This window comes from Amphiura filiformis, chromosome 16 (genome assembly GCF_039555335.1).
Source record: "Amphiura filiformis chromosome 16, Afil_fr2py, whole genome shotgun sequence".
In the NCBI taxonomy this organism is placed as follows: Eukaryota; Metazoa; Echinodermata; class Ophiuroidea; order Amphilepidida; family Amphiuridae; genus Amphiura; species Amphiura filiformis.
In genome coordinates, this window is record NC_092643.1 from 51695928 (window position 1) to 51722072 (window position 26145).

General features: G+C 36.9%; 2 protein-coding genes across 2 annotated transcripts in view; one reads left to right on the top strand and one right to left on the bottom strand.

Annotated features, from left to right (window-relative positions):
- LOC140172730 (piezo-type mechanosensitive ion channel component 2-like) overlaps positions 1-26145 on the bottom strand; it is a 63606-nt gene that overhangs the window by 1925 nt on the left and 35536 nt on the right. Inside the window, exons 2-10 of the mRNA XM_072195863.1 lie at positions 12714-12928; positions 10749-10907; positions 9979-10126; positions 9097-9282; positions 7118-7210; positions 4820-4992; positions 1573-1688; positions 1167-1266; positions 73-152 (exon numbers count right to left, since the gene is read on the bottom strand). Of these exons, the coding sequence (XP_072051964.1) occupies positions 73-152; positions 1167-1266; positions 1573-1688; positions 4820-4992; positions 7118-7210; positions 9097-9282; positions 9979-10126; positions 10749-10907; positions 12714-12835 (1177 nt within the window). The 5' untranslated portion in view covers positions 12836-12928. The remainder of the gene's footprint in view (positions 1-72; positions 153-1166; positions 1267-1572; positions 1689-4819; positions 4993-7117; positions 7211-9096; positions 9283-9978; positions 10127-10748; positions 10908-12713; positions 12929-26145) is intronic.
- On the top strand, positions 20072-22808 carry LOC140136424 (uncharacterized). The gene has a single exon (XM_072158149.1). The coding sequence runs from the start codon at positions 20124-20126 to the stop codon at positions 22806-22808; it is 2685 nt and encodes an 894-aa protein (XP_072014250.1). The 5' UTR covers positions 20072-20123.

The following is a 26145-nucleotide window of genomic DNA, read 5'->3' on the forward strand; positions in this document are numbered from 1 at the left end:
AAAAATTGTGTTCCACTAGAATCTCCCATCCCTAATAAATATTGATTGCTCCCTTAACTGCTGAGTCCTTACTTGGAAGTAATGATTTGACAGGTTCAGCCACTCCAATTGCAGGCACTAATATGTACGGTGGGAAGACGTTCAAAAGATCACTGAAAAGTTAATGAAAAATATTCAAAAAAATTAAAACGATGCAGTTCTCGTAAATGAAGAGATTTATATGTGTTGGCAATAAAAGTAGATTTTAAAACTGGTCAACAACGCAGTTCTTGCCTTATCTAAAATTCACCCATTTCGATATTAAAAATGGTATGTCAAAAGAAAGAGTGCTATGCACAGGCATAAACCCACAAGCCTAAGCACACTTTACAGAAATTTGCTGATCGCTGTCATGACTGTGGCCTAAGGCACACCATATAATCCATTTAGCAACAATCAGGGACTTGCAGTAGTTACAAAGTGCGCACCCTATATACATAGCACAATACACCATTGCAGCAGGACCAGCTTCAAGTAACAGAGACAATCAGAACTTAGTTCCTTCCCAAGGGTAATTTCAAGCTAGCTCACCGGCTTAATTCACGAAGACGAACAAGACTGCGCATCATCAAAGATCGATGCACCAGAGTCTAACGCCTTACCACTCCACTTGGGCTAACTTGACTGCAACAAGTTTATGAGTTGTCTAGATCTATTATGTCCAAGTGTGGATCTGAGAGGGTGCAGAGGGGAGAGGTGGTGTTAACCCCCATGAAATCTGCAAAATCAGCCTCTCAGCTAGCTGCAAGCCCTAATAAGTTTACCATTGTTCATATCTTGGAACCCACCCCTGCAGTACATAATTCATATTGCCCAATTTTGTACAATTCCCTAGAGTGACCAGATCACATAAATGCTAAAGAAAACAAGAAGAAAAAAAAACATCAAAAAGCAAAAACAATATGCTATGAGCTTATTGTGCCCTTGCCATAAATTTCCATAAAGAGCAATAAATATTAGTACTGGGTAAATTCCATTCAGCAGATGCTCTTATACTTACACAGTGCCTAGATATGAGTTATCAATTTGTTTTGCTATTGTTTCTCTATTATATCTATCAGCTGGGTCCTCTGGGTCTAGTTGTACATAATGTTCATTGCCTACTTGGCATATAATATTATACTTACACTGTGCCTAGATATGAGTTATCAATTTGTTTAGCTATTGTTTCTCTATTATATCTATCAGCTGGGTCCTCTGGGTCTAGTTGTACATAATGTTCATTGCCTACTTGGCATATAATATTATACTTACACTGTGCCTAGATATGAGTTATCAATTTGTTTAGCTATTGTTTCTCTATTATATCTATCAGCTGGGTCCTCTGGGTCTAGTTGTACATAATGTTCATTGCCTACTTGGCATATAATATTATACTTACACTGTGCCTAGATATGAGTTATCAATTTGTTTAGCTATTGTTTATCTATTATATCTATCAGCTGGGTCCTCTGGGTCTAGTTGTACATAATGTTCATTGCCTACTTGGCATATAATCTTATACTTACACAGTGCCTAGATATGTCGAGTTACCAATTTGTTTTGCTATTGTTTCTCTATTATATCTATCAGCTGGGTCCTCTGGGTCTAGTTGTACATAATGTTCATTGCCTACTTCTGATGCAGCAACACTCTCATCATCTAAATCCCTGTCAACAAAATTAACACATTCATAAAGTTGTCAGTATATTCAGGAGCAATTCTTATTACTTCACAAGTTAAAGGAGTATTTCGTGATCCTAGCATCCTCTATTTATATCATTTTTCATTAGATATCCACGAAAAAAACCTATTCCCAAAATTTTAGTTGATGCCGATTTTGCATTCGCGAGTTATGCATGATTATGTGTATTACACTGCTCCATAGACAATGCGTTGTAATTTCGTTCTGGTGCACCAGAACGAAATTCAAATTTCACGATATCTTTGCTAAACGCATTAATCTGCAAGAAATATTTTGTACATAAACATTATGTAGCCAGAGCTTTCCAGTGATATAAAAATCTCAACTTTTTTTGAGAAAAGTGGGGGGATGAGGCTGTGGATCACGAAATGCCCTTTTAAATGTTGTTTAAATTTACTAGATATACTAGATATAAAGTTTAAGAATAGTCAAAGTTTGACTATTTTCAGATTTGAAGGAATTTATCCTACTATATAGAGAGCTGTTTGAATTGTCCTATCTGCCAATTTGGTACTTTGCCTTCAGAACAACTTTGTGGTTAACAGTTTGGTATTTGTCGGTAGTCTAAAAAAACCACTTAATTCTCCTTTGCAAGTTAAATGTTGTTAAAATTTACTTGATAAGTTTGACTATTTTAAATTTGTAGGTTTCCATTTCACCCTATGAAGAGCCTACCAATTGAGTATTTTGCTTTGTAAACAACTCTGTGGTTTGGTATATTGCGGGTAGTTAGGAGGAACAAAATTAATACCTCCTTCGCAATTTAAATGTTGTGAAATATTGATTTGATATCCAATTTCAGTTCAAAACATATTCACAAGATGTTTGACTATAGAGGCCTTGCATGTGACGTATCATCCTGTAAATATGGCGGACTACTCAAATGCATTCAACAAAAGCATGATTGCAATCTACCGTGACAGTTCGTCTCACACACATAACCATGCACTACGATCAAATAGGTTGATGACAACATTTGATTGAATGGACTGCACTCCGCCATAACTACGGTGAAGGACACCGGTTCAAGTCCTTTGTTTGGAGCCAATCGATAAAAGAATGCAGGGCCTCTATATTATATCCCCCATATGTAAAGCTAATTGCACTATCTGCCAATTAAGTATTTTGCTTTGTGAACAACTTTGTGGTTTGGTATATTGTGGAACAACATTTACCTACTTTGTAAGTTTAATGTTGTTAAAGTTTTGCTTGATATCAAATTTTAGTTCAAAACAATCTTCACAAGATGTTTGACTATTTTCATATTTGACAGATTATACCCCCATATGTGATGCGATCAAGCAAAATCAGTCGGAACTCGCAAATATTGATTTTGAGATATAGCCAAACAAAGGAAATATTTCCTTTTGTTTCCTCTTGTTTTGGAAACTCTTTAATTGCTCATATCTTTGGAACTGGTTGTTCAATTTCAATGGGGCTTTCGGCAAAATCCAGCTTTGTAAATCTTTTTTTCTATCCTATAAAAAACTGAAAATTAAATTTTTCCGAGTTCCGACTGATTTTGCTTGATCGCATCACATATGAAAAGCTGATTGTCCTATCTGCCAATTAAGTATTTTGCTATTGTGAACAACTTTGTGGTTTAGTATTGTGATGTACCCTGTTTAATTGTGTATAATGAAATAGGGGAAGTTACCTTTCTAATCATGCAATAGTTTGTTTATTATGACATGTAGGGAAAAACCCAGATGAATGCAATAACAGCATCATTTGTGAAGACTATTTATGTCAAAGGGAAAATCCCCTGAAAAGTGAAATGAATGAAATAGTGGGAAAAACCCACAGGAAGTGATGTAATGTTAAAGGTGAATGTCTATTATTATTATTAGAACATTGGGGAAAATCCCAGATGGTTAGCTATAAAACATCATGTTGGTAATAATTCTAGGCAGACCTGTATCGATATGATTGTAATGTGGATGGATGTAGCTATAGCTCTCAAAAAGAGAGTAAATAATGTTAACCAGTTAAAATCAGGATACTCAAAGAGTATTACTGAGTGTGGCCATGGAGATCATGAGGTTCCTACAGTGCTATTTAAAACAGCCTCTGAGCGATGGAGATGGATTGATATTTTCACCGACAAGCTGGAAATATGGTTATTTCAAAGCTACGAAAATGGCCCAAAGTAAGACATAGGGTCTACCGCGGATTGTGAAGGACTTTATGGATACAGATCTGACAGGCTGCAATAGCCTTTATTATGACAGAATGTCATGGGAGATTGTATACTCCACATGTGTGTGATGGTCTTCGTGCTTCAAAAAGAAGTACATTTTAACCAGTTTATATAGCCAATAATTGAGCTATTTTAATACAGCAACGAAGGAGATTGCGAGCACACAAAAGTGCTCTTCCTCATCAAAGGATTAAAGTTCTTCTGTCGAATTGCTGGAGTTTGCTGGGTTTGTGAAGGCCACGCATCTGTGAAAAACAGCGGAGCTGTGTTAAAGAAACATGTTCCCTGGAAAAAGAGTGATTGGTGAAAGAAACACCATTTTTGGAGAAAGCAGCGCAAGGAGATATATTTTGGAGAAAGCAGCGCAAGAAGATAAGTAATGGGAGAAAGCAGCATCATTTTCGTGTGAGGATTTCATACGCAAGGATATTTATAAACGCAAGTGTACACTGGACTTCGCTGATTTTCGCAGGACAAGTGAATAAGGATATATTACATCAGTCGTACAGAACATTGCAAGAACTCTAGAATCACCAACAAGAAGACCGCTGGTTAAGTACCGATAGAATAAAACTGATTGTGTGATTTTATTGTAATTGTTGTTATATGTACCAAGCATACTTTGTTTTCAATTAAAGACTTAGATTTTGTTAGCTTAATCAAACAGTGTATTTGTGTTGTGCATTCGTGTGAGTTCGGGTAAAAGGTGATTTTGGCCTTGAGTCAAGTACGACTCGTAACAGTATATTCTGGAACAACATTTACCTATTTCGCAAGTTAAATGTTGTAACATTTTTACTTGATATCAAATTTCAGTTCAAAACAATATTCACCAGGAGCTTGACTATTGGATTTGAAGGTTTTTATCCCACCATATAAAGAGATGAGTGACTTACCTGCCAAATGAGTATTTTGCCTTCAGAACCACTTTGTTGGTTGGTGAGATGAGATCATTGTATAAGGAAGCTTTGGTTGGTGGGCTGATATCCCAAGTTGATGAAGAATTACCAGGGATGGTTATAACCACAACATCCTCACGACGGAATGAACTGATGAATGTCCTTGCCTCCTGTATAACAGTAATTTATAATTGAAAATGATGTGAGAATGCGCTATCGTTGTTACTGAGAAGACTTTGTATAATCAAAGAATGGACTCTAATTAGTAAGCTATTGCATGACACACACTATAGCAGTCATACAACCGAGTACATGTCATGTTAGCAAAATATTTTGGCTGTGTGCATACTTTTGGCTATGTGCAAGAGAGCAGTGTGGTGCAGCAGTTTAGGTCTTTGACTTTGGTACAAGAGGTCCAATTCTCGGTGGAGGCAAAAATTAAAAAATAATATTATTCTGCTCATTCCATTACTGTATTTGATTGTGGGACAGTTCAATCAGGGTAACGCCTGTCTGTTTGTATTCCCTACTCAAGGTAACCCCGTAGAAATATGCTTCATAGAAAGTTTTCTTAGGTTCTGTGGGCCTTAACGTAAAACAAAATGGAAATATTTGATGCAATATTTGAATGCAAAGTTGAAACCAAAAATTGAATGCAAGGGTTAATGCAAAGTTTCAATGCAAACTTTGAATGTGGCAACATTTGAATGTAAAATTTGAATGCAGCAAAATTTGAATGCAATATATGAATTGAAAATTAGAATGGAATATTTGAATGCAAAATTTGACAGCAAAATTTTAAAGAAAGCAGGAATCAGCTATTTGTTTCTATGGTTCCTTAATCAAGGTAGGTCCTTAAAAATTAAATGTTCTATCAACCTTTTTCCATATATCCCATCATGCACTATTCCAGGGGGTACTTTCACCACATTCCACTGAAAGAGTGTCTCAAATACATCATCCCACAAGGGGTGTAGAGTTAGTTCTGTTCATTAGGATATATTTTGGCTGGTATCTTCATTGGAGAACAGGAATCTTCTTCATGATGCAGTTCATGAAATACAAATCGTGGACACTGACCAATACTGTTATGAGGCATTACTAACTAACAATGGCACATACAAATTAATGCCTGTATTCACTTCAAAAAAGTATAAACCTTCGTAAACAACAAGTTCTTACACTAATGTTCTACATCGGTCTATAACATTATCGCTCATTATTTCAATAATTGCATATTTTGTCAAATTGATGTATATAATTATGGAATCATTATGCCCGTATTACGACAAAATAATTGCAAAGACCACTTGGTGACCATCAGTTGCACAAGATATACAAGGAGGAATATTGCATAATGGAATATAGGGTAAAAGGGAAAAATAGATAATAAGCAGATTAAAACATTACCAACTGACCAGCAAAGATACTTTGGATGGATCTAAAAAGATTAAAAAAGTGTACACAGCCAAGGAAAATAAATGACAAAAACTATTTATTGAGTAGATACAAAATGTGGGTTTAAAAAGACAAAACAACCAATATTATGCAAATTTTCTCACATGCATTGCTAGTGACAAGTTGTATATATTACACTTGTTGTTTTTACTTGTTCTTTAACTTGTAAAAAGGGGTGTTTTAAAACCGAAAATTGTGGTTGTTTTTTTCTTTTTAAACCCACGTTTTTGATGTAGTTGTACTCAATAAATAGTTTTAACATCTATACCTGAATACTTAATATCACCAAATGAACACATTTGGTATAAACTACTATATTCATTTCCTTCTAAATTTGATCAAATACAGTTTACATGTATATAGTTGTTGCCAGGTACAGAGCCAGTGGGAGAGGATAGGGGGAAATATCTACCACCAATACCATGTTGGAAGTGTGTGTGGGGGAACCAAATCCAATGATTTTGTTTGCTAACTCAATCCCCAAAGAGAAAATCTCAACCCCTCTAATAACACCCAAAGAAAATTTCAACCCCCCTAACTCCCCAAATACTGTAAAAATTCGATAGTTAGTATATGTGTTTACTATCGAGCGCTTTTGAAAACATGAAATTGTACCATAGTCCTGTGCTCTGAGCTAATGGGGTTGAGACACAAATTTGCAGGTTTACTTGTTCATATATAACCATCAATGATTTGCTCTTGTGGATGGGGCTCTTCATTTTTGCATGTTTTGAAAGCACTCAATAGTAAGCATATGCTAACTATCAAGTTTTGAAAGTGTAAAATTGAAAATTGGCCCAGGTTAACCCTAATTTTAACTCCTGAGTGAATACATACCAAATCTTCTTCAAATTTCATGTTGAGTTTGTGCCAATCTGCATCGCTGATAGGTTCCAAGTCTTCTTCTTGTGTTCTCATTACAAATAGAGGCTACATAAAATTGATCACAGAAAAAAAACATGCCCAATTCTTATTATATCACTCATACATTAATCCTAGACAGTTCATTGGTTGATTACCATGTATCATTTTTACCATCAGCCTCTCTGTGTGATAGTTTTTACCAGTGGCGTGCGCAGCACATTGAAAGTGGCGGGCCAGGTTGTTCAGTTCCCCCGAATGGAGTCTGATTAGGAGTACGCCAGCACTGCAAGCCATTGCAAGTCCACACTGCAAGTCCATTAGGGCCCATGATGGGGTTTGGGGTTTTAGCGTTTTAAAAGGCCAAGGAATCCTATTTTCAGGGGGCAAATTTTGATGTTTTTGCACCGAATTCCCCCGATGGGGGGGGCTGTGCCCCATGCCCCCCCCTTACGCATGCCACTGTAAAAATACTATTTAAGGCAGGAAATACATTTTTTCATCAACATAGCAACATGTTTTGAAGTGACACACTTCAACCCATAACTAAATCGTTGCATTTACTACGTGTACATCGCATTATATACCATTATTCACCCTGACATGGCAGTGACGTCATGTAGTGCACATTTCATTGGCTAGAGCTTCAATAGCTATTAAGGATACAACATATATATGTTCGCGAAACAGCCTCAACATGTTGACGTCACTGCCACATCAGGATGAAAAATGGTATAGAGAAATGCAAGTCAGATCTTTAAAGCCATAATGGTGATTTGCTCACAGCAATGCCCTCAACTTCATTGTAAATGGCCATTGGTGTACATAAATGCCCTGTTAAAGACTAAGCCTGAAGTGCTTTATTTTTAAAATTTAACATTTATAATAAAACCGGGTATCTCCGGTTTTATTCTGAGCTCACTGATCGCGTGCTGAATAAACACATTGTGTGTGTGTGAACATTGAATCATTGAATCAGTGACATACCGTATACATCAGCTGCGTGTAGTTCTACCATTAATCATGATAATAATATGATTGGCGAATACGATATGGTGTGCATATCGAAATATGTCTTACGTCTTGTTTGTTCGTCCTAGCTGTGTAAAGCTAAGCCAATATTCATGACAATAATATGTTCAGTAAGCTGATACATGCATTGTAGGCGCTGGAATAAACTTATTTGTTTGGCTCAAAATTAAAAGGGGATAATGTGATCAGTAGCTATCAGTGAAAACAAACATTTAAATAGGAATCTATTCTTTATGCAAATCACACTTTCATTGTTCCCCTCTTAAAAAAAAAGAATAAACTAGAAACGTCGCGGTTTTCGACGCAAGGCGTTGAATGGGATGCTTCCACCAGGATGACCCCAAAATGACCTTGCAATGACCCCTTGGTGACCCCGGAAGACCCTGAAATGACCTTCCAAAAATTTGGCTCTAAATGTTGAGTGTACCCACCAAGTTTCATGCCCATACGACCAATTTTATTAATTTGACCTCAGATGACCCCTTGGTGACCCCGAAATGACCTTCCAAAAATTTGGCTCTAAATGTTGTCTGTAACCACCAAGTTTCAAGCCCATACAACCAATTTTATTAATTTGACCTCAGATGACCCCTTGGTGCCCCCGGATGACCCCAAAATGACCTTCCAAAAATTTGGCTCTAAATGTTGACTGTACCCACCAAGTTTTATGCCCATACGACAGTTTTTGTAATTTGACCTCAAATGACCTTTGACCTCAGTATATGACCTTGAACCCCACCCAAAAAAAAGTATCCAGAGTTTTTGACCATGACCCACCTATCCTGAAAATCTGAAGTCAATCCGCCCATCCATGCCCGAGATACAGCATCCGGACGGACGAACGGAAGCTCGGAAGCACGGAAGCTCGGACATTGCAAAAACAGTATGCCTCGCGGTGGAGGCATAAAAAACACCTGTCATACCTCATATCTTCCAAGCTGCAGTGTGAAGTGTGCTTCTGATGGTGGGTTCTTGATGGTAGCAGTATTAGACAATGAGATGAGAATAAGAGGAAACCAAATGATGAAGATGATACCAAGCAACATCCCTCCTCCTTGCAAATATTTGACGATCTTCTCCTTTTCCTGACCTCTTAAATGTGGATATTCCTAGGATAGAATTCAATCCAAGTGTTATTGAACTGCTTCAAAAAGGTAAATTATGTCAGGTCCAAAAGGTAGTTTAAAAAAAAGCGCAGTAATTTATAGTGCGCTACACACAGGCACAACGCCTAGACATTGATCCACAAGCCTCAGCACACTTTACAGGTTGTCGCCCACATCATTCCATAAACCATTTAACAACAAATCAGGGACTTCAAGAGCGCACACCCTAGACATTCCACAAATAACCATCGCAACCAGGATCAGCTTCACGAGTTTCGTACGGGTTACAACGAGACAATTAGCAGTTAGTTCCTTGTCCAGGGGAATTTCAAGCTAACTCAAATTTTTTTTTCACGAGAGCGTAATAGGCACCACCAGGGTTCAAACCCGCAACCTCTCGCACCATAGTCGAACGCCTTATCGATTGAGCTAACTTAAGGATCAGCATATAGTTTAGTGGATTTGTTTTTGCAATAAATGCACCAGTGTTTCTTTCCCACAGAGCATTTCCATTGCGGAAAAATTTTAAGATGCAGAACAAAGCCTCAAGCTAAAATTGGCATAAAAAACCAAATGTTGCACTTTTACCAAAAAACGGTTCATTTTGACCAAAATCTGCTATGCTACTGGGATTCCTTGCATCATTCCCTTTCTGTAAAATGTATACTTTTATGTACTTATCATTATTACTGTACTTACATTTTCAAAATCTCTCCAACATTTTATAATGTATGCCGCGTTGAAGATATCTTCCACGACAACCCAATGAGCTAATGTCAGTGTAGTCTTAGTCCAAATCCAATCCATAAGAATACGTAACTCCAATACAAATGGACATAATTTCCACCTATTGTAGGAATAAAGAAATCTTACACGTTTCATATGTTACAAGACTTACACACAGTCACGTGCACCCCCTCCACCCCACATACCAACCTACCCATACATGAAAACATCGCCCCCCTCCCTCGATTGAATTTTTGTTATCCAACCGTGCATAGCAAAACGCTACATAGGCAACTTTACTGTAACACTTTCAATGACATTTCAAATCCTTTAATTCATATACACATGTCCTGTACTTTAGACTCCCACACATTATATACTTAACAGGGTATTAGCTAGTTACCCATCCACCCGTCATTTCGGACAGGCAGTTTGCTCCTAGGACAAGCAAAATTAACGTCTGAAACATATGCTAAATTCTAATAATAATGCTTGAATAAATTCTGTGAACTCAAAACCAGACCAAACTAATAAATCAAAGCTATTGTAGCAATAGCTATTTGAACTGACAGAACCCCTAGAAAGTACAGAGGACTGGTTTATGTTTTCAGGGTCAAATTTTGGACAGGCACTTTTTGGAAAAAAAAATGATGTGAACTTGTCAATCCCTAGCTATAAGACCCTGATCTTATCCTGAACTTAACTATCTGCAAAATGAAGTGCTAAAAGATGAATAAACTTACACATAAAACATCCCCAGATTGACAATACTGTAGCTTTTACAGATGCAATTCCCCAAGATACGCGTAGGATACCCAGATCGTACTTGGAATGCTGACAACCCAAAGTATATACACTTGAAGAAATACCATAGCTGAGCTGGAGTGTTGTCTACAAATTTCCTGTTGGTGCAGAATCAAGAATGTTTGAATTATGTACTTTTTATGTGGAAAAGAAGTATACAGTCCAAGTTAATATGACCAAAACCATTTTAACCCCATGAGAACTACCTGCCGATTGGCCAAAAAGAAGTTTTCATTATCAATTGGACCAATCAGCAACATTGTTAGAATAATTTCACCACACAAAAAATAGGGATGAATCATTTGCAAAGCACCATTCTGATTGGTATTAAAGTGAACATATCATGTAATTGACCAATCAGAGGCAATGTTAGATCGGCAGGTAGTTCTCACAGGGTTAAGAAATAGATGTAGGTAGCATTTTGAGAACAGCAAATTGATGATTCATATGTTAGCAAAAATATACAGCAAATATAAACTTACACTATTGCCAACAACTGGACAGTGTCTACCATATTAAAAAAATATATAAAGTCCACACGGTGCATATTTATGCAAGTAACATGACAGAAAACATACAGCACCAAACCTCATCATGTATTATCACCCTAACAAGTTTCAATCTGGTTTGTTTTGTTTCAGTTGAATTTGAAGAGTATATAAATGGAATTTAGCACTGTTATGCAAACAAGCTAATCAATTGGCATAAATATGAAAATGTTACACGAAAGTATACAGCACCAGACCTCTTCATGCATTACCACCCTACCAGTTGGTGCAGAAGGGCGGGCCCCAAGAAAGTCACATTGTAAAGACAACACACACACACATATTTGACCTGTTGACTTAACCATAACAGAACAAGATACCTTTACAATCAAGGTCAGATTTGAGGTTTAGGTAAAATTAAAACTGTATTCACCTCAAGTTCGGTAGTGACATCAATGATTTTTTGTGGTTGTGCCGCAAGCGTGCCAATAAATCACCTGTGTACACATGCATTCTGCAGGATTAACTTTATGTGAGCAATTCGATAATGACTCAACAGAATATGCACCTACATCACTACCTAACTTGAGGTGAACCATAGATAATCAACCAAGGTTTTGTTCACAAAGTGAGCCATCTCACACGTAAAGCCAAATTGTGACCAGCTCCAACAAAATCCGGAACTAGTCGCCAGGCATGTTTTTGAGTTATAGGCCTTTGAAGATGACATTCCCCTAAAAAATCAAATTTTGGAATTCTTAACTTCATGGTATATGACCTTGGGACTGAGTGGACTTTCAAATCCTTGAAAGTCCTTATTAAAAGAGCTACATTTAATCAATAATTAACAGTTGAACTATGATAATCTCTATTCAATCCTGTGTAAGGCAGGAAACTAACTAATTAGCACATTACTCAGACTAGCAATTTTGAAAAAATATCAAGGTATATTTACAAAATTATCCATATCTTGAAAAATATTTAGGCTATGTAAATAATTTTGGTATCATTTTGAAGCTTATTGTCCCGTGCTTACATTTCTATTCAAATCATGAAATGTCAAAACTGTGACTTGTTATGGTTTTGTCGGAACGGGTCACAATTGAAGACCTGAGCGCAAGAAGACTGTAAGTCCACTTGGCCCCTCAACATGTAGATGTATACACTAAAGTTTTGTAAAGTTTCGTATAGTTTGGTAATGCTTTATACATGTTCAGGGGCCAAAACAAATCTTTCACAACCTTTCATGATGTTTTCACCCTGGAACATGTATTAAACATTATAAAACCCTAAGAAACTATACGTAACTTTAGTGTATACATGTTGTGGGGCCAAGTGGGGCCAAGTGGACTTGTTGTGCTCAGGTCTTCAATTGTGCAATGACTCTACAGTTTCTTGACCTACAGAGCTACCTACCTATTATTAATCTTTGGTAGAAGAAAGAACATCCATGCATGGACTAAGATAACCATTAGAATGAGAAAGATGAATTTGGCTTTGAGACTCTTGCGTAGATAGATGCCTCTATCGATGATCATCAGGAAGAACTGGACTAGTAGGAGGATAAGGAATGTAGCTGGGATGTTATTACTGATGATTAGGTCAGTTACAGTGGTTTCTGCTGAATCCTCCTGCAAATTGAGAAAAAAAATCAGGGAGATAAGTTTTTTGAAGGCAATATGTAGAGATTGTGACTTTGTACTCTCCTTTAATTTGACACTACCCCTGTGAAAATTGAGCAAGAAATGACAGCGATCTCAGGCCTAGAAGTCTAAAATCAGTCCAAATTTGATGGGACACTTGTACAAGCAAAACATGATCTAATACTGTTGTATTGCTTACATGATTCTTGTTGGTCCCTACCATTTGTGCAGGTTTTGCCCTTACACCATGCGTGTACATAGGAATTGCTCATTTTTACCTACTTCGGTGCCTACATTTGTTGTTTCTTGTTCCCCTCTGCATACCAGATGTTTTCCCACATCAAGTCAGTATACCTTGATCTTTCCTTTATATGTAATTTGCATATTCAAGGTATCCTCTTGCATCATATGTATTGATCCTTGGTGTGTTTATGTACTCGTCCAGTGGATTCACCATTACCTACTTTTTTTAAACACCAGGATCAGCTACCCAATGCATAGCCAGGAGTTATGGGGTCCAAGCATCTGCAAATTCCCCCCAAAATGACAACATTCACCATAAAACAAAAAAATTACATTTTTGACAAAAGGGAGCGACATGGCACACTGGTTAAGGCCTTTGCCTTTGGTGCGAGAGGTCCTGGGTCCAATTCCTTGAAGGACAAAAATTTTCCCTAAATGACCTTTGACCTCAAATAATTATCAAAAATGACCCAAACCAAATGACCACTTGTTTGACCCCTATGGTACGTGTGTGACCTTTGATCCACAATTGTGATCATGTGCAGTGATGGTTATAACCTAGTTTGGTCAAGATCAATGAAAGCATGTGAGTACCAGAACAAATGCAAGGATTAACAGAAAGAAGGAACATCAGGATTACAGAAAACAGCCGGTGATGACCCGGCTATCTGTCACCGGCTGTTTAAATAACAAAATCTATTCAATTTAATTTCAACTTACTATTTAAGTATAGAATGGGATATCAAAGAAAGTACAGATGTCACTAATGAATAAACAATAGCAGGGTTGTCAACATTTGTTTACCCTATTTTTCTCTTAAACATGTGTTAGAAACCTAGTGTAAGTCCCAGAAGCAGATGCCAAAAAGACGCCCAAATTTTTGCTTCAACCTTGGAGTGGTTTCTATAAGTTGCAAAGAAAGTTGTCAAAAGTCACCCAATTAGGTTATCAAATGATGGGTAAGTTGGCAACCCTGTATAGGACCAAGGTACAAAAGTCACTGATAACTAAACAATGGTAATGATCACTATGCAGATTTGGTAGCCCAATTGGGTGACTTTTGAAGATTTTCCGTACAACATTTGACCATTTCCTTTCCCATAGAAACTAATGGTTAAGAAAAAAATGGGTGACTTTTAACATTGGCTCCTGTGACTTTCGATAGTTTCCTGTCCCATAGAAACCATTGCTTAAGATAAAATTTGGGTGACTTTTCGATTATTTCACCCACAATAAGGGCTGGAATGTTTTGGCAACCCTGTTTCAGCAGCCCAGTCTGTCAGGGCAGAGTTCTTTAAGGCCAATTTATGTGTACATTCATAGAATGTTTTGGGTACAAAAACTCATACTCCACAAGTTGAGGTCAAATTTTGAGCTATGAATATTGACTGAAAGTTAATGAACTTTACCACTGGAATAGCGATCATTCTGTAACAATTATTAATTAAAAATTAAAATTTCAGTTGGTAGGCAAGAAAATATCCGCCATTTTGGTGCTCGGTTGGCGATTTAACTTTGATTCAGACGTTCCCTGTTGTCACACAATACACATTGTCCACGGTTGCTAGCAGGCGTAGGTAGAAGGTGTAGCAGGTGCTTGGGGTGAGTAGTTTATTGATAATATTGGTGTGTATATTACAGGTGTTTTTTGTGTGCAAAACTTCTGTATAGGCCTAGCATGTTAATGTCAATCATTAACCCATTTTCTATGATTGTTGATATTCAGTAATTATTTTAATACGTTTGTTCTTCATGTTATTTAGGTAAGTGATACTTCAACGGTAATCACACTGCTTAATACCACACTACCAATCATAATACCGATATGGCGCAATCAAGTACAATTAATCAACCTCCTACCAACTTTCTTAAAGTCTGTCAAGTTCTTCATTACATCTGCAAGGAGACTGCTCCTGAACTTGAGTCTACCATCAGATCATGGCATGCAAGGCAAATACAGGCTGGTCTACTGCAATGTGCTGGGGGTATGCAAGCGCAACCTTGTCCGGCAAAATGCAAGCCAAAAGCGACTAACTCATGCCAAAATTGCATTCAATGGGGAAGTGCCTTGGAGAAAGTGGCGTTTAAATCAGCGGTAGCATGGAGGAATGTTGATATAAGTCATCTTTTTACCAACCCATTGCAAGCTGCCAATGCCTTCGCTCTTCATCTACCTCCAGGACAAAGCCAGACCAAGACAGAGGATTACGATCCTGCAAGCATACTCAAAATCATGCTTGGGTTTGGTGAATTTCATCAGATGAACCATAGCACCAACAGATATCCTGATCCATACGCAACTATTAACAAGGTATTTGTATGCAATAAATTCATCTCAATTTGATTTTATTTCTATGAATCAAACGAAATAAAAACAAAACATCAATAATCAGATAAAGGTATGATTGAAAGATCGACCTTGAAACATCAAAAAATTGCAAACTAATTTTCTGCTGTATTAGGGTAGGAAACACTACCAAAATATGTGTTTAGAGTATATGGAAGCACTGGAAAGATACTTGTTTTAGGGTCCATTTTTCAAGTACATGCATAGGCATGCCATCCAAATTGATATACAAGTGACCCCCACAGCCTAGTCCAAAGATGCCATTTCAATGTTCCTTTTAAAATTTGGATTAAAGAACTTTTTCTTCTTCAAAATATGAACTAGAAAACCATAACAATATTCCAACAAAAGAATCTTTGGATTATACAGAACCTTCGTACTGTAGAACTTGCCCATCAGACAAAAGAACCACCAGACTATAAAGGTTCCACTCAATCAAGAACCAAGGTGATTTATTTAAAAAGTAACTCTGTTCTTATTTTCTCTATGCATATTCTATAATAGGTAGCTGGTATAAGGAACTCTCTTGCCCATTCTAAATTGGAGTCGGATCTACACATCAGTGACCAAGAAATGATGCAGTACATTCAAGACATAGAGGACTTCATTAATTGCCTAGAAGATCTTCACCATCTCGATGTAGCAAAGTCCATGCATATAAAGACACAACTAAACCAGGTACATGCTTAACTAAATAATATGTAGATGATTTTCATTTAAAATAATGTTTCTGTGTTCTTGTATTGTTTTCTTTTTCACACACAAGAAAAAAACACCCAAAACATTTAAATGTTTTCAATCAACTTATATCATGACCATGTGTCCAGTGGTTACACCAGGGGTGGGGTGGGGATCCCCTGCCAATTTTGAGCTCCTATCAAACTTTCTTTCAGTTAAAATAAGAAACATGAAAAAATTTCAATTTTTAGGCTCTTCAGTGTTTAGATATTCTGACCTTTAATACAGTTTCAAACTTGTCCGACAGTGAACCCGCTAAAACATACTAATTATAGTGGTCAAATTATAAAATTGTAGAGTTATGTCATTATCTGTTATTTTATATTTTCTAATTATTGTATTATTGTCAAGTAAAAACACCTTGTTTCATTAACCCTGACCTTTCCAGATTTGTACTTCTGCAATACTATTTACATCCGAAATGGAGACAGCACTGCGAGATGTGTTTCATGGATGTGCAACAGATATGTTAACAGATGTGTGTGATGTGCTAAGAGGAACAGTGGCATCCATTGAGAAAACAGTGACATCCATTGAGAAAACTGTCAAAGGTCTGTTTTATTTAAGGGATTCAATCATGTTTCACCATTGTTCATCCCGGGTGTTCATCACCGTTTAACAACGATGCAGACGCGCCGGATGTGAGTTGTTAAATAGTGATATGGTGAAACATGATTGAAACCATTTCATTCACACGATTATTTCATGAGGAATGTCAGTTAGTCATTGCCACTCAATATTACAAGAAGAATAGAAGATTGATAATTTTTCTGTTGATATCAGCAGTAAAACTATAGAATAAAATGGCAATGTTTAGCTGCTTTCTCCAAAATAAGAATTCAACATTGTAAGTGTGTATGTGTTCACAAGTTCCAGGCATTTTATGCGATCACGCATAACGCGTATGCGTGCTTCCGTTGACTTGTGTTCGCGTATACGCTACTGTAAAAGTGCAGATTCATCACCGATTAACAACTTATGGCTCCTGTATAAAGTGTTGGTATAAAGGTATAGGAAGAGTTGTTGTTATGACTTTATATTTCACTAGCCTGCATGTATCAAGTCACTCGATTTAAATCAATTCACAACCTGTAATGATATCTCTCAAGTCAAGTGGAATGATGCTGATTTGATGACTTACTGTCTTTTCAAATGTTACTTCAAAATTCAAATGTACATCATATGGGTTATCAGGGATTCTCAAATAGTGGCATAAGCACCACATATGGCACTTCAGAATCTAAAAACCCCCAAAGATAATAACAATTTTAGAGCCATTAATTTAAATACTAAAATGTTGAACATTAAGTACATGCGCAATCTCAATGTCATCTACAGGTAAATTAAGTAATTTGTGGTCAAGATCGAACACTCAGAACGCTAGCGGCTCCGCGATAAACTCACACACAGATAGCATGGTACAGAAAAAAGAATGCATGCGCCTTACATTGGGTACATGCTTAGTTTGCTACATGGCAGCAACAGGTACGTTCAAGCTTGGCCAAGAATTGCTTAATTTGCTTAGTTTACCTGTAGTAATGTTTAACAACTTTCGGGTGTTGAAGTAATTGATGAATTTTTAATTTGAATATAGGCAAAATATCTAATTCTCGATCATGAGAGCCAACTTGGGTACGCACAGATATTTGAATTATTACGGAACATGTACATTGTTCAGGAATCAAAATCTGGAAAGTTTTTGCAGTATATAAAAATTTATGTTTTGCCCAACGTTGTGCATATATTTTATTTGACAATTCAACAATTTGTAACTTTTTATACTAACACATAACTTCAATTTTATTTTTGCTGCAGATGAAACTCTGAAAATACACCAGAATATAGAAGAATCCAGACAAATGCATCAAAGAGGTTAGTTGATATTCATGTTGTTTTTAATAAATATCTGAGGTAAATTAACATAATTAAATATATATTGATTTCTTGCCACACTACTATAGTTCTTTAATTTAACATTAGTTTTCTTGTTTGATGTGTAATTTCATTTGATTTTTAATATGTTATTTTTCATGTGTAATTCTTAATAAAAACATGACGCGATCTGTTCCATGGGGAGCCAAAGGAGGCATTTTTGAAAATTGAGTCATTATAACTATACTGCAAAATAATAAATAAGTAAAGGTCAAAGGTCATGGAGGGTTCAAATTTTAAACATTGTCCGATCAGGCCCATATCAATGTTGTTACAACAACAACAACAAAAGCTTTTTTGGGAGGGGAGGAGTCACTGGGTTTAGCAGTTCTCTAGATATAACACAGTTTTGAGGGGTAATGCGTATCAAATACTGTTAGAGCTGTTGTGAAGAATCGTCAGCCAAGGCAGACCAATAAAATGCTGCAACGTATTCCTGAAATGTCTTGTGAAAGAATTGGTAGTCCACACTTATGGGCAATGATTCTTAAATCATAAAGACTACAAAATTTTCAAGCGCAAAAGTTTAGTGTCCTAGTGTATACTTTGCCTGAAATGTTGCCAATGTATACTTCTTCTTAAGTGATTTATATATTTTTCTATATGTTTGCCTGTTACCTTTCATGCAGATATCGACATGTTAATGACAGAAATGGTAGAAACCAAAACTCATGTGAAAGATATCAAAGCAGGTGTGTATATAATAATATCCTTTAGTTGATATGAACTCTGTAATCTCATTGGTCAAACACCACTTGGATAAAAATCTTTATCCTTTAGTTGATATGAATTCTGTAATCTCATTGGTCAAACACCACTTGGATAAAAATCTTTATCCTTTAGTTGATATGAACTCTGTAATCTCATTGGTCAAACACTACTTGGATAAAAATCTTTATCCTTTAGTTGATATGAATTCTGTAATCTCATTGGTCAAACACCCCTTGGATAAAAATCTTTATCCTTTAGTTGATATGAATTCTGTAATCTCATTGGTCAAACACCACTTGGATAAAAATCTTTATCCTTTAGTTGACATGAATTCTGTTATCTCATTGGTCAAACACCACTTGGATAAAAATCTGTATACCTGCGTACTCCTATTAATATTTCTGACATAACTCAGGTAGATAATATTTTCCATATTACCTGTATAATCTTAATATGTGTGATATCCTAAGATACATGTGTGGCACGCATGGTTGCACTGTACTATTATTAAAAACGATTATAAACTAAGTAAATTCCTTTGTAAAAGGTAATAGAGTTCATGTTCACTAAAAGGCTAAAATCGTTACCCCCCAATTTGTTCTCACAAAATACGGGAAAACATCTAAGACCTAAGTTTCATGGAATACTGCACCAGACCATCGATACTTTCTTGTATTTCGTGAACAAACAGAAGGTACCTGTACCATATGCTCTGCGTGCTACCCATAGGCTTCAACATTAAAAGTCTAAGTTTTGAGATATTTTCTTACAATATCAACCTGAAGAACCACTGAACAAATACAAGACTTGTGCACTCATTTTAATGCATTTTTTATGATGATTACAAATATGGTCAGAAAAATTTACAATTCCAAAATTTTTTAATTTTAAATTTAACAAAAAATTGAAACTTGTCGTTCGCAGTCGTCACCCGCGTGGAGAGAGTTAAGTTGAAATTTAACTCGAGTTAAGTTGAAATTTAACTCAAGTTCTAAACCTATATTCACAACCTAAATCATAACCCCAAGCCCATCAAGTCAAGTCAAGTCAAACTTTATTCATCCATTTCTGGAAATTACATACACCCAAAACATTTTTCTAGCATCTAGGCCTATGTAGTAACTATTTTATATGTTTCTTCTTTATTCAGGTACAAATACTGCACCAGGCTCAGTATCATTCAATTTGGAGACCTGCAGGAAAGAGCTTTGCATGGCTTATGAAGATGAACAAGGAACAGTACCATTACTACCATTCGATAGTGACTGTAATGTAGACATAGATGATATCTTTGTCAATTTAGAATTAATCCTCAAAGAAAAGTCATCAAATAGTGAGAAAAGGGTTCAATTAGATACTTATAATGATATTTTCTGTTTACAGAAGAAAGTAACGGAAGCACCATTCCTCAGAGTTTTAGTAAAGGGCGGTCCGGGCAGCGGGAAAACAACACTGACATCAAAAATAGCGTACGACTGGGCTCAGAGTACCAAAGGTGCTTCATTCCCAGTTTTGAGTCGGTATGATCTTCTCTTTGTATTAAACATGAGGTATATGGATCAAGAAGTGAGCCTTGTCGACGCTATCTTTGATCAGTTACTGCCATCTGATTCCAAAGTATCCAAAGATGCATTACAAGCATATATTGTTGAAAATGCGAGTAAAGTAGCGATTATTTTAGACGGTGCAGATGAGTTTCCCGGAAAAATTGCAAAATCAAAGTCAGGTCGTTACATTTTGGATGTAGTCTGCAACAAAATGCTGCGCGAGTGTTGCGTTATCGTAACAACAAGGCCTCATATGGTGAATAAGGTTGTCGAATTCTGCACCCAGTATTGTCTCATCGATGTCACAGGGTTTTCCAGGCCGAATGTATTTCAATATGTCGGTAGGTTTTTTCAAGTCCGCCCATACACGCCAGAGGATGAATTTTATGAAAAGGTTATATCCAAGGAGTTTCTAAGAGATGATGAAGGGGTAAAACAGCAGCAAAATGAGGCAATCACATCAGAGGAAAGTGATGAACTATCCGTTGATACCTTCCTGAAGGAAATCCATCATTCTGAGTCCTTATTCTCCCTATCCTGCATTCCTGTCATACTTACCATGATGTGTGTACTCTGGCGTGGAAGTCGCAATCTTCCTGAAAGGATTGCAGACTTGTATCATGAAGTCGTGCATTACTTTGCTCAGCGATGGTTTGAGAAGCAACATGATGACAGTGAAAGTGATATCATTGAAAATCACATATCCAAATCTTTAGGAAGCATGGCATTAAATACATTATTAGAAGATCGACTATACTTCTCTGCAAAGGAATTTCACTCAGCAGAGGTTTTAAGTAAGTCATGTAGTATAGGAATTATATTACCTGAAAGGAGGAGAAAACGGTTGCACATAACTCAGGACTACCGATTTTTTCACAAGACATTCCAGGAATACTTTGCAGCATTTTATTGGGCTTCTTTGGTTGACGATTCTTCACAATTCAAACAGTATCTGATACACATTACCCCCAAATCTGTGGATTCATTTGATTATATCCTCAGGTTTTGCTGTGGATTAAGTGAGAAAGCAGCTGAAATGATAATTCATCATGTTGTAGCTATAAGCATGGGGAATATTATTTCAAACAATACATGCCACTTAAAACTAGAACGAATTGCGGACAAATCTTCTCCGTCATGGTCACGTGGTTTTCAACTATTGTTTGAGAGCAGGTGTTACAGGCTAGTCTACCTCATGCTGCGATGGTTTGAAGCTCATACTATAGAAATAGAAGTACACTGTCGCATACATGCAAAGGCAGATTTAAAGGCCTGCTTCGACTACTTTCTGGATTGCTTCGCGAGAATTAGTCCAATGGGCAACATTGGATATAATGCTTTGGTTTTCCATTTTTCTTCCATTCCCACAAACCTGGCTGTCAGCAATGACTCTCATCCCGTTCCCGGATCTGATGTTTCCAGGATGTCTAAGTTAGCAAAATGTCTTTGTAAGCATTCTCAAAAAAAGCTTCTCAAAATTACTTTAGACATTACAACACAATTTGAAGGTAGCATCAAGCTAGCAAGGGAGTTTTTCGACATGATAGTGGATTTTCCATTCAGGCATCTTCACATTCTACTCAATTGTGAAATTACCTATGAACGGGCACTTAGTTCTATTCCAAGCCTATATATATATGACAGTAAATGGGTTGCTACAATGTTACATCAACTCGGTTCTCAAATTGGTCACAGGATAATGTTTCCTTATTTTTTGGAGATAACGTCCCCAATAGACAGGGATCTCGACATTTCCCCCCTGTTGAATGGTTTCTGTGATTCCTCATCATGTACCCACATAGCCAATTTCAGGTGCAATTCTTGTCAATTTGATGCCGAGGCAATGACAGTTTTCATATCAAAGCTTCAGCTGGTATCTTTGATGATCGATCAAAAAAAATGGAAGTACATTAATATTGAGGGTACGATCCCCTCTATTCCTACAGTAAGGGAAGGCATAAACCCATTGAATTCCATAACATTGCCTAGATTTCTTCGAGCTATAAATTTATCATATATAGATGGATTTTATTTGTGGAACACAGAGATCAGTAATTGGTCAATCAGTGCTCTGAAAAACATTACGACAAAACTTTCTTGCATATCATTGTGCAACACAACCATCACATTGGAAGGATGCCAGGATCTCTTTTCATATCTAGCAAACAAGCCAGGCACGAATTTGCGAAGTCTTACATTCTCAGGAAACCAAATTGGCCAGCAAGGAGCACTTTCCTTTCATTTCAATACATGTATTGCACTCCCCGATCCTAGGACTCAACACCATCAAATGTTGCCTTTGTCAGAGGCACTGAGGTTACTGAGGAGATGGGAGAGAAGAACAGGTTGAATCAGTGATGAATGCCTTGTGCAGGATGCCCAATCTCACAGAAGTAAATTTATCAGACAATTCTTTGACTATACCAGATTTCTGCTTTCTCTCAGAATGCCTCCTACAGGTGCCTAAATTACAAATGTTAGATTTGTCTAACAATAGGCTTGAAGGGCCGGGTATATATCTGCCTCCATTCTTTCAACAGCATGATCAGTTGAATTCTACCAAACCTGCTGTTTTAGGTCAAGTGGAAGTTAGCTACCTGCATATTGGATCTGTTGCCTTATCACGAGGGTTACAGCACCTACAGAGTCTGGCATATCTTGACCTTTCAAACACCGGAATCTCATTTCAGGGTATATACATATTATCTCAATCCTTCATTCATATGCCTCGTCTTTCTGTGCTTCTTCTATCCCATAATCCTATCGGAGATTTGGGGATAGTGGCTCTTTGTCATCACTTTCAGCAGTGTTGTCGTCTAAAACAGCTGGACATTGCAGACTGCCAAATAACATTACCTGGTATCCTTGTCTTGGTATTAACATTCCAATACATTAGGAGCATAGCATCACTGAATGTATCAATGAATAATGGCATTGGTCTACAGGGAATCATATGGCTGTATGGGAATCTGCACAAGCTGCCACTCCTTCAGGATATGAAGGTGGATGGTATGGGCATTCCAGTAGATGAGTGTGATGCAACAATAAGAATGCAGTTTGAAGAACTTGGACTAGAACAAAAGTGGGTTTTTGGACGTAACATGTTCCTATTGCAGGATCTTAATCAGTACGACATAAGACGCCTCAATGAGATATTTAAAGAGTAGTCTGAATAGGCGTAGGGCATTGTATTAAAGACTACTCTAGAAAGCTTGGCAATCGCTGCAAAGTCAGATATAGGCCTACCCAAAAGTAGATATGGAAATCATGTCAAAATGCAAACATTTATCAGTCAGTCTGTCAATTTTGGACTGATTCTATTTTGGAAAATATGTGTTGTATTCTGCAAATGTTTAGGAATGAGAGTAGACATCGGCCTCATATAGTGGGGCCGGCCCCAGTCTAACTCTACTGTAATCTGAGTGAGGCCAACTCAAGGTTGACCCCATTACCTGCAACCAGTCACACTCACTAATAGTGTGTACTCATCTTAGGATCTGTAGACCCAGTTGGATCTGAGCCATAAAAGGCTTATTGTAGTAAATAGCCCAGAGAAACCACAAATCCTTGTTACTACAAAGTAAACAGAAGTAAATCAAAATATGTAACATATGCAGTGGCGGCACCAAATTTTTTTTTTTTCTGGGGGGGCAGAGCCTCCGACTGGGGGATTTTCGCCTAATTTTGGTTAAAAAGTGGCTTTTCACCACTCTTTTCAATTTTTTCTGGGGGAAATTGGGGGGGGGGGGAGCAGAGCTTCTGTCGGGGGGGGTATTTACCCCATGCCCTCCTAGCGCCACCACTAAACATATGTGATAGCTTTTCATAAAAGACACGATAGTAGTGTTGAGAATGTCATAGAAGTCTCAAGGATCGGCGTGCTCGAGAATTGCGATTCCTGAGTGACGCAATCCCCGAGTGTGTGTCCACATGACTCAATTAATGCCTGGAATCTTCGAGTTTCGTAATGTCTAATGACGTCAACTCTGGAATTACAACCGGAAGTTTACTTACACCCATCTAGTAGTGCGCCAAATTGAACCATATTAAATATAATTAAACCAAGGTCATAAGTTAAGCTCAGCACTTGGGAATCACAAAATGTATCGTTCACACGGCAGTAGCACTCAAGCATTGCTCGAGCATCACTCGGGAAAATGGTGAAATCCCCTAAATTTCTTGAGAATAAATTTGGGGAAAACTTAAGATTGGAATCCTGGTGATGAGCATTCACATGGCAGATTTTTTGTTTTTGCTTGAGAACCATGTTGCTTTTAAAACAAAAAGACCTCCATGTTGACGTGCCTATAATAAGAGTTTAAATTTGGGTATTATAAAATGTCAGTTTCATAATTTATACAAAGGATATTGTCTCTGCAATATAAAATATTATGATCATGAATGATAGTGCAAGTAGGCCAACAGATTTTGTTTGTTTTCTTTATTTTACTGATAAATATGTTCAAAATATTAACAATAATATCACAGGCTTGATATGACATGTAATCTTGTGTTTGCTAAATATGGTAATCGGATAATTTCCTGACAATATGCTGGAGAAAGGAAATTTTAGGTTCATTTTTTATAAAGCATAGCTTTCATCTTTTAATGATACATATCGTCACTGGGCGAGAAAAACCTCACATGTACATTTGGCCCTTGAATATGGATGAAGTAAACCCTTCAATATAAAGTCTACACCTACAAAGGCTTATCCATGTTCAAGGGCCAAAAGTAAATATGAGTTTTTTCCAGCATATACTTTGGCCCTTGGACATGGATGAAGCAAACTCTTGAATATAAAGTCTACACCTACAAAGCTTTATTCATGTTCAAGGGTTCATAGTACATATGAGGTTTTCCCCGCCCAGTGACGATATAATTTATAGATTGCTATCACAACTTTAATAAAATGACTAAAATAGGTCATATTCATGCCTCAGGATTCATCATGCATGATAAAAAATATTATTTGATGTAAATTATTTGTGTTGAGTGAATTACTTTAATATAGGTCTTGGTAAATCCTCCGCTATCCATCATCTCCCTTATTTACTACTATCCTTTCATCATCCACAAGTTAGTCCTGGATTTTCTTCCTGGCTTTTTTGCGCCAACATGACCGTATTCAAAAGTGCACATAATTGAACCTGGTCTCCAAACTAAGCTGCTGTATATCAGTTTACTAATGACATTAAACATTTTGACACCACAGAATATATATATGTGACCCGTTCCGACAAAACCAAGAACAAGTCGCATTTTTGACATGTCATGATTTGAACAAAAATGTAAGCACGAGACAATTAGCTTTAAAATGATACCAAAAGTATATAAATAGCATCAATACTTTTCAAGATATGGATACTTCTATAAATGATACCTTGATATTTTTCCTAAATTGATATTTCGAGTAATGCGCTAATTAGTTCCCTGCTTTACACAGGATTGAATAGGGATTATCATAGTTAAACTGTCAATTATTGATTAAATAAACCTCTTTTCAATAAGTACTTTCAAGGATTTGAAAGTCCACTTAGTCCCAAGGTCAAATAGCATGAAATTATGAATTCCAAAATTGGATTTTTTTTATGGGAATGTTATTTTTAAAGGCCTATAACTCAAAAACATGCCTGGCGACTTGTTCCGGGTTTTGTTGGAGCTGGTCACATATATTATTTTATTAC